The 10,000-nt window shown below is 39.9% G+C and overlaps 1 protein-coding gene across 1 annotated transcript in view; it reads right to left on the bottom strand.

Moving 5' to 3' along the window:
- Positions 1 to 4,425: 4,425 nt before the first annotated feature.
- ctcf (CCCTC-binding factor (zinc finger protein)) overlaps positions 4,426 to 10,000 on the bottom strand; it is a 7,573-nt gene continuing 1,998 nt past the window's right edge. Inside the window, exons 2-12 of the mRNA XM_056478063.1 lie at positions 9,184 to 9,750; positions 8,758 to 9,100; positions 8,497 to 8,667; positions 7,145 to 7,278; positions 6,862 to 6,982; positions 6,618 to 6,767; positions 6,329 to 6,489; positions 6,048 to 6,230; positions 5,816 to 5,957; positions 5,454 to 5,663; positions 4,426 to 5,365 (exon numbers count right to left, since the gene is read on the bottom strand). Coding sequence (XP_056334038.1) covers positions 5,142 to 5,365; positions 5,454 to 5,663; positions 5,816 to 5,957; positions 6,048 to 6,230; positions 6,329 to 6,489; positions 6,618 to 6,767; positions 6,862 to 6,982; positions 7,145 to 7,278; positions 8,497 to 8,667; positions 8,758 to 9,100; positions 9,184 to 9,741 — 2,397 coding nt within the window. The 5' untranslated portion in view covers positions 9,742 to 9,750 and the 3' untranslated portion in view covers positions 4,426 to 5,141. The remainder of the gene's footprint in view (positions 5,366 to 5,453; positions 5,664 to 5,815; positions 5,958 to 6,047; positions 6,231 to 6,328; positions 6,490 to 6,617; positions 6,768 to 6,861; positions 6,983 to 7,144; positions 7,279 to 8,496; positions 8,668 to 8,757; positions 9,101 to 9,183; positions 9,751 to 10,000) is intronic.

Raw genomic sequence — 10,000 nt, 5'->3', positions numbered from 1 at the left:
TATGTTGGGACAATTGCAACATTCATTGAAATGTGATAATAAAAACACAATCTACAACATCAGGTTGAATTTTATTTGTATTTTTTTGGTAAACAGACTAAATGTAAATTGGGTAAATGGTAAAATGTGTTAAATTGATCATATAAATACAGATTATTAAAAGAACAAGCAACAGCCAATTATCAGACCTAAAAAACTTAACAAAAAACATTTTTTTAACTGAAAATCTAGACTGAAACTTTACTAAACAACTACTTTGAACTGTGAAATGAATTAAAGAATTGATTTTTTCAAATTAAATTACATTGAAACTGATCAAATTGAAATTGTGCATTGTTAACATGGCACGCTTTTAAATGAATTTTGTAATTGGGGACAGTTGCAACAGCATGTTGCAACTGTCCCAACTCTGTCAACCCTGATTAAAATGTCTATGCTAGCGAGATACAACAGCTTTAACGCTTGATCACTATACCTATATAAAGCTAAAAATACACTTATTTAAATAATTTATCCGAAACAGATGCCCGAGCCACCTCAGCTGACTTCTCTCGATGTGAAGGAGCAGCGGCTCTACTCCGAGCTCCCCCCGAGTGTCAGAGCTCCTCATCCTATCTATAAGAGTGCGCCCTGCTACCCTTAGAAGGAAACTCATTTCGGCCGCTTGTATCCGAGATCTTGTCCTTTCGTTCATGAATGCTCATGACGATAAGTGAGAGTAGGAACGTAGATTGACCAGTAAATCGAGAGCTTTGCCTTTTGCCTCAGCTCCTCCTTTCCCACAACGAACCGGTACATCGACCACATTACTGCTGCCGCTGCATCAATCCGCCTATCAATCTCACGTTCCATCCTTCCCTCACTCGTGAACAAAACCCCAAGATACTTAAACTCCTACACCTGCAATAAGGATTTTCCTCCTACCTGGAGATGGTAAGCCACCTTTTTCCAGTGGAGCACCATGGCCTCGGACTTGGAGGTGCTGATTCTCATCCCAGCCACGTCACACTCGGCAGCAAACCGCCAGCAAACCAGTACATGCTGAAGGTCTATGTTCGATGAAGCCAACAGAACAACATCGTCTGCGAATAACAGAGATGAAATCCTGTGGTCCCCAAACCGGACCTCGTCCAGCCCAAGGCTGTGCCTTGAAATTCTGTCCATAAAAGTTTACAAATGAATAAAGTTTCACAAAAACATTAGACAGAACAAGAAATTTTCTGATCATTGAAAAAATAACATTTTTTTTTTTTACCTAAAAATGAGTTTTATACTGATGGAATGGGCACAAATAGCTGATTTATCTCAGATTGAAAGACAGTCTATAACTGAATATGTAGTATGAATATCATCACTCTAGCTCATTCCTGAATGGAGGAATAAGTCTTGTTGCAACTGCCCTATGTTGCAACCGTCCACACTCTCCCCTATAAAAAGGCATCTTGTACAGCAAACCTCAATCTGTATATTTGCACTCACTACTTACTTCTATTATTATTTTTATTTATATATTTATTCTCTGTTTTTTGTCCTGTCTCTGTAATCCTGTTGCACTGTAGAAGCTTTGTCACGAAAACAAATTCCTCGTATGTGTGAACATACCTGGCAATAAAGCTCTTTCTGATTCTGATTCTTATGTCAGGGTTACGGTGGGTGGGAGCAGCGCGGCCCACTTTATTCTATTTTAAACTATAGTTTTAATCTTTAGTTTACTATAGTTTAAAATAGAACACATGTTTATGCCTGTTTGTTGGAATGTTGTGATGTTATTAAACAAAAAAAGACTTATTTTAACTACGTGTTACACTGCGCTCAAGCCAGCTGCAATTCAGAACAGCATGGTCAGGACCACTGCGATGAGCATGCAGATTAAGCTGCTGTCACACTGGGCTTTTCCTCCCATAGACTTCCATTCATACGCACGCGAATGCGTCAGACCGGAAACGCAAGGTCATGCGTTAAGTTTCGCATGTCGCTGCTGTGCAAAGTTCAAGCTTGGTGAACTCTGACCTGCGAAATCGCATCACTTGACTGCGTGAGACCAATCTAGGATCAAAACAGGACCTCTCTGGACAGAAATTTAAAACATGGAGCAATCGCTCCCCTTTTTTAATGTCTAATTATTTTATTTAATCCCACCCCTTTTCACAGCACCGTACGACAGAATTTCGCACACACAAAGCCCGGTGTGACCGCAGCTTTATAATGGCTTTTTTGTTTTCTTTCTATCCGTAAGTTTATCTTTCAGATTGTTTCAGATAATTGCAGGTCAAACTAAATAAAATATACTCCAAAACATCTAAATAGTTTTTATTTGTCCTAGCCCTCCTGTCAAAATTAATTATTTTCAAAAGATTTGCAGAGAGGGTGGCTTATATTAGTTAACTAATTCCCAACAACTCATTTTTCTTTGGTGACAGTGCATAATATGTACTTATTCTTCAAAATAATACTATTCAGTTTAAAGTGACCTTTTCTGACCTCATGTTTTTATGCTAAGAAATAAAGAGTACAATAATGGGGAAAAATAATTTACTGTAATTCCTAAAACTGACATTTTGTTGAGTAATTTTAAATTAACATTTAAATATCTACCAAATGACAATAATATGAGCTGAAAATGTGGCATGATAAAGAATATTGTGATGGAAATCTTCCAACTGATGTCAACTGAGAGGAACTTCCACTCCAAATAGTAAGACTTTAAAGGGCTTTGTGCATGTTTAATTCACATCTTTGGATGGAAACATAACTAATGTCCTTCTGCTGAAAGGTCACAGACAGTCCTAAAAAGCTTGCACACTAACACACACACGGAAAAAACACCCCTGAAGTCATTTACAATAAATTATTACAGGTCATGTAAGTAAACAAAGTACGCACACACCAATCACACGTGTCTGTTGAAGTAAGCAACACAGTAGTCACTGGTAGAAATGGTTGAGTGCATGATTAAAAATGTTCGAAAATTTAACAAACACCATACATTCATTAGCTTTAGTGATTATTATGGGATTTTCTGCATAACTTGAGCTTGTTTTGTCGGTTTCCTAGGCACACTTTAATGGAAAATAATTAAATCATTACACACAAAAAAAGTAAGCATAGATCACACTAGTTGGAAAACTAGAGTCATTTTTTAAAAAGGAATAATTTAAATACTAATTTTATATTAGTTACCAATAGTTACTTAGTTTTTCAAATACAACAAAAACATGACTTCTGGCCCAGATATGCGTTTACTACATTTAAAAATGAATCAGCTCTGAAATTGGCCAGTTGTGAAATCATGATCATTAAGATTATAAAATTGTAGATTTTACCTAGGTGTAACCATATGAAGTATTAGATTTTTTTGGACATAAAAAGATGCATCAAGTACTCATTGAAAAATAGGCATCTTAAAAAACAAACAAACCTTGAATTAGGACAATATTTTTTTTTTATTAGCTGTACAGCAATACATTCTCTACACCATCTTACCTCTACACCCCACCCAGCCATAATAAATGTCTTTATAAGGTTGGTTTTCTGATCATTGTAAAATTCACACAGTACAGCTAGGTGTAAAAAAAAAAAAAAGCATTAACCTAGAATTAAGAGCTTAAAAAAAAAAAAGAAAAAAGCAATTTAAATGCAATTACATGTTGGAGAAAAACTTCATTCTGAATCAGAAAAACAAAAGATCGGAAATAAAAGGACATTGCTCTTTTGAACAAGTGACAAACTTTTTTACAAATATCCTATCCAAGCTTCCCCTTCTAGAAACATTTTGTATCAAAATAGCTTCCTCGAACACTCGTATTAAACTTCTTAAATTAAATGTGGTCTGAAAAACCTATTGTAAACTTTACGTCTCCTCTCAGAATCCCATGAAATCCTAAACTTGGGATCACGCTTTCAAATTTGGGGTGGCTGTCGGGAACATGACCACACATGGAAATGGATCCAAATGATCAGAGACATGCGCTTCTCGCTGTACCTGCCCAGTTCTGTCCCTTTTCCTCCTTTTACAAAAGCTAGAACAAAATCCAACGTGGAAGCCTATTCGTCAGGTGGAACAACATTAAAAGCCACTCTTCGCCCTGTAAAGCGCTGGTTAAAGAGATTAAGCAACCCTCCCCATCAAGCGAGTGGAGCAGACTCAAATGCACAAATTCAAGCTACAGAAGGACAGAGAAGAAAGGGGGTTATATGCAGCCTACATGATTCTTCAGGCTTTTATTTTTTCCCCCACAAGTAATTTGAAAGCCTTAGGTGGCATGTTTCCAAACATCTACTGTTAAAAGCCATTGCCCTAGCATTCAAGGTGATCAATTCACTAGAAAAAGATTAAAATGTTCATAATAAAACGGAAAATAAAAATTATTTACAAGCAAGACTAGCCAAGATTACCCTTTTTTATACAACTTTATCGACTGCAAGTTTTCTTTTTTTGAACTTATGAATGGATGGATGTCATCGACCCTGGCTTGATAATCCCATGGCTACATTTCTACGCTCTCTAACATTATCAACTGTGACCAGTGAAAGAGCACATGAGGAACAAACAGCAAAGAAAAGTCATCATAAATGTCAAACATTGAGAGGATTTTTCTCAGACAGATGGGGCAAAAACACCCATTTCTACAGCAGTGAAGCAAATTGAGGAAAGTCAATGCTCGTCCAGGCACAAAATGATATCTCATCTCTCAATATTGCCGCGGTAATGTCAGATTTGAATTGTCAAATGAAAACGGTTGGTTAGCATGGTAAAGAAAGTCTAGATGCATGTCAAGAGCACACTTCTGATCTCAAACAAACAAAAAAAAAACATCCACCACGTACAATGAACTACTGGTGTGACGGAAACAGTAGAAAAGCTCAGTTTTGTGATCATGAGAAGACACTGTGTAAGAACTTTAGGACATCGGGTATTTGGGGTTTTATAGCAAAAAGTGGAATAATGGAGTCTTTAAGAATCTTGATGCAGGACATTAGGACACAGCGCAGTATTAAAGGAGGTGAAGAAAGAGAAGTATGTGAGCATGTGTAAATAGATAGAGATATATATATTTATATATATTCAGGGGGACGCATATGGGGATGTGCATTTATGCAAGCATGGGTGATCAGCCTGTGTGTGTGCACATATCCCCAGATCACCGGTCCATCATGCTAAGAATCATTTCAGGAGTAAGATCACCGTTAGGTGCAGCTTCTGGGACTGTTAGCTGCACTGTTTCTACATCGGCCTCAACCGCCTCCACTTCCTCTACGATCGGCTCGGCAGCTACAACTGCGTCAGCGCCCTCTGGCTCCTTCTTTACAATGATGTTCTCAATGGCCCCTGTGCTTTCATCCTCCACCTGGATAATGGCAGCAGCTGTCAGGAGAAACAGACAGAATCGTTTAGTTTAACCCATTTAAAAGATTCTGAAAGGTTTGCCTTAATATGCGGTGGAGAACATTACCTGTGGTGGTTTTGGTAATGGACTTGGTAGGAGAGACCTTGGGTGCGTTCTTAGGGGGTCTGCCCCGTTTCCTCTTGATTGGTGGCTCAGCTGGTGCGGGGATAGGAACACTGGGTGGAGCCTGGTCCACCATACCCATCTGGTCTTCATCAAGAAGGTCATCCTCATCCTCTTCATCAATGTCATCAAGGTCAGGTTCACCATGCTCATCTGGGAAATTTAGATCACGATGTAAATTAGAAGGATCCCAATGATTTAAGGAGTTAAATGAAGATCAAATAATCTGACTTCATGTTAGGCAATAGTAGAACTAATAGAACAGCACAAAGACAAAAAAAAAAAAAAAAAGCCAAGCTACTGACCACTATCATCATCATCATCGTCATCCTTTCTAGACCGCATCTTCTTCTTTCTGCCTCCACGGCCCCTTTTGGGTGGAGTTCCGTTCTCTCCATCAGCAGATTCCATACCAGTGCAGTTCTCTGCATGCCTGGCCATGGTATTCTGTTCAGAGACACAAACAATTTGTTAAACACCATTCTCTGCAAACAAGTGGCATCCTGGAAAATGATCGGGCCTCTTGATATACTATACCCTGCGAGTGAAGGTCTTTCCACACTTGGTGCATACAAAGGATGTGGGTACAAAGTTGGGGTCATGATAGCGGCGAAAGTGCATGTCCAACAGCTGTTTCTGCCTGAAGGTCTTCTCACACTGGCTGCAGGCATACGGCTTCTCCCCAGTATGGGTGCGCTTGTGCATGACCATGTGACGCTCCTGTTAGCAAGCACACAGTGGATTAAGTGAAAAAGTTCTCTACACATAATTAATGAATGCTTAAGATGAACTTCAGTAACAATTGTCAGCTTTCTGACCTGGCGGCATGCATAGTCACACTGATCACATTTGAAGCGTTTCTCATTTTTGTGGGATTTCTGATGCTGGATAAGAGCGTAACGCTCGTGGAATACAGCATCACAGTAACGGCACTTTCTGCCCTGTTCAATGTAGGAATGCTGCTTGCGGAGATGCACACCTGCAAGGGACACAGATTTAAACAGGTCAAATTCAATTCACCACAAGTTCATTAAAATCAAAGGATATTAACAATACTACAGGAACTAAAAAAAAAAAAGTGGTACAAGCTGAAGAAAGAGATTTTACCAAGATCACTCTTGCGGGCAATAACTGTGTCGCAGTGAGGGCAGTGAAATTTTGCCACATTTTCTGTGTGCTTCTGCAGAATGTGCATCTTCATGGTGCCACTCTGGGTAAACCGTGCATGACAGATATAGCACTCATAGGGCTTCTCTCCTGTTGGACAATCAAAAAGTCAATACTGAAATAAGAGATCAACATCAAATAAATAAATAAAATGAATTCAGCAGTAAAGCAAGCCTCTGCTAACCTGAGTGGGTCCTCATGTGTCTCTTCAGCTTATATGTATCTCTGCTGGCATAACTGCACAGACTGCACTGGAACGGACGTTCTCCTGTATGAGAGCGAATGTGGCGCTTCAGCTTGCTAACCTGCAACGTTTCAAAACTCAGTTCAAGTCATCATACACAGTTCAACATTCACATGACTATTGTACCACACACTTGACCTTAATACAATTATTGCATATTAACGAGTAACCATTATGAGTATTAGGCATATTATAAAAATGTATGAAATGCTATCAGACAAACCTCTACACTGGCGTAGTCACACATAGAGCACTTGAATGGTTTCTCGTGAGTGTGCTTGTAGCGTCTGTGTCGCACCAGCTCTCCACTGGTGACGAAGGCCATGTCACAGTCAGTGCACTTATGTGGTCTGGTGCCTGTCAGGAAAAAAAAAAAAAAAAAAAGTTAATTTCTAATTTTAATCAAGAAACTCAAAGACCTTTAGACTAGGGCTGAGCGATATGGCAAAAAAAACTAGGTTTTTTATAAAGTTTGACCGATTCACAATTTAGATTTTTTATTATGTAACTAGACAACTTAAAACATTACAACAACATGACTGAAGAAACATTCTCTTTATAAGCAACTTGAAAAACCATCTGGTTAAGGACCATTGTATTTTTAATGGCCATGCCATACATAAATTGGTCAACAAAGTGTAAATAAATGTAAAACAAATTCACGAGTTAAATATCGTTGCAGAAGACTTAAAAAAAATATACGTGTAAATATTGCAGTTGCAGGAATACAGAGGTATTTTTTTGCAAGTTTTGCTGAGCCTAGGAAAGATTGGCTGTCAGCTCAGCTTTGACTTTGTCTTCTTCTGATTGAATGACAGGTTGTAATGCTGCTGCCATTTTCAGATACAGTGGAAGTAAAGGACTGAACATGGAAACTGTAAAGCCTAATTTAACAAAATGCATGAAGCTGTGGACGTATAGCAGGAGCAAATACAAGCACCAGATGTGTGTCTAATATAAAATAATATATTTATTCTACTTTTAAATACAGATCATTTGATGCGCTTGGCACCACACTCTGTATTATGCTGCCTGACTGGGTTTCAACTAGGTCCGCTAAATGACATCATGGGGGTGGTTACTTTCACTTTTCATTGTTACAGCTGTAACATGTAGGATTTTACTTGTAGCATTAGTCTGGCAGCACTGAAGTAGCGTGAGAGAGTGGACCAAAGCGTGTTTGATGCAATGGTATTAACAAAAGAAAAATACACAACTTAAGACACTTAAATGCTTGTATTTGTTGTATTTGCAACAGCTCTGCGATGCATGCCCACAACTTCATGCATTGGGTTAAATTAGGCTGTCCAGTCTCTGTGTTCAGTCCGTCACTACCATGATGGAAACCCAGTCAGGCAGAGTAATACAGAGAGTGAACCAAAGCGCATTGGTGCAATTATAATGCATCTAATATTTTTATAAAAAAATAAATAAAAAAAATCTCGAATCAGCTTAAAACGCAAATTCGAAATAATAGTAAAAATCGAAAACAAAACAAAAAATAATAATAAAAATAAATAAATAAATAAAAATCGCCCAGCCCTACTTTAGAGCGTAATACTCCAGGGTATGTACCTGTGTGGGTATTAAGATGGTTCCTTAGCAAAGTCACAGTCCTGAAGGCTCGTCCGCAAAGATGGCACTTGTGAGGCCTCTCGTCTGTGTGGCTCTTCATGTGGCGGTCCAGATTGGATCGGCGTGGGCAAGTGTAACTGCACAGCTCACACTGGAATGTCTTCTTAACACCTGCACAAAGCAAATGATTTAGCTCAAAGCAGATTTGACATTTTGATATCACACAAGTCTCCATTCATTCAGCAAATATCACAAACTCACCTTTCTTCTTGATTTTGGTTGGTTTGGGTGGTTTCATGTTACCCACAACTTTCTCAGCATTGACTTCAGAAAGTAGTCCCTCCTGCTGCTCCTCCTCGAAATCATACACAGACACATCCATGTCTTTATCACCCTCTGTGTTGTAGCGCAGCTTGCTTTTCTTTGTCTTCTTGACCTTTTTAACAGGAGGTGTGTAGTCGGGATCTTTGGACCAGGCAGGGTCTTCATTTTGGGGTTCAGCCAGATCTTCTTCCTCCTCCTGATGCGGAGGTTGCTCGTCTTGGGGCTGGAGCTCATCTTGCTCCACAGTTTCTACTTCTCCGTTTGCACCCACTTTGACCACCTGTAAGAGAAAATAACATTAAGATTCACTAGGTGGTCCCTCTAAAACACACAATCTGTTCAAAACCAAAACACATCACAAACCTGAAAGCCCTCAGGCAATGGCAGAGTGTGACAGATGACCGGCTCCCCGTCTTTAGGCATGGCAGTGGCATTCACCAGTGTCCCCTGCAGCTCTTCCACAGTGGCGGCAGTGACAGGCACAGCAGAAACAGGCACCTGCACCAGCTGCAGCTCTCCCAAGCCCAACTGCTGCTCCTCCATATTCACCACTTGCAGGGTGATGATCTGAGTATCATCGACTGTAGTGACCGTAGCTTCATGAGCAGCACCAGCCACACCGACAGGTGCCCCAACAGCAGCCTCCATGACTTCGGTCTTCATCTGCAGCAAGGCAGGGTCCAGGGTTTCCATCATCATCATGTCCACGCTGCTGTTGACACTAACTACACTCTCAACCAGCTGTTGCTGGGCCTCCACCACAGGCTCTACTTCAGCCTGTGCTTGCTCAATCACAGCGGCCTGCAGCAGCTCCGCTCCCACCTCCTCATCTTCTCGCCGCCTTTGGTATGTCTTGCACTCCTTGGCCTTGAAAGCATCCCCTGCATCTTCCACCACGGCCTCAGTCGGTCCCCCTTCCATGGGTAATACCTACATATGTAAAAATCACAAATTAGCAGACAGAATTGGGACAATTTCTCCTTCCTGCCTTCAACCTAAACTGCATTTACTTACTCGCCCTGAGACAGGCTGCTATCAACATTGCAACTGGTAAATAACAGTGTTGAATTTGCACTTCCATAGACATCCATGGTTTTGGTGTTTGTACAATTGAAGTAAAGTTGGTTTTATATTTATACATGCAGTCTTTCTCCTTAATACTATAAATTTCAGAAAAGTG

The sequence above is a fragment of the Danio aesculapii genome, chromosome 18 (genome assembly GCF_903798145.1).
Source record: "Danio aesculapii chromosome 18, fDanAes4.1, whole genome shotgun sequence".
NCBI classification, from domain to species: Eukaryota; Metazoa; Chordata; class Actinopteri; order Cypriniformes; family Danionidae; genus Danio; species Danio aesculapii.
The sequence above is the reverse complement of the archived record's forward strand: the minus strand, read 5'-3'. Positions and strand labels throughout refer to the sequence as shown.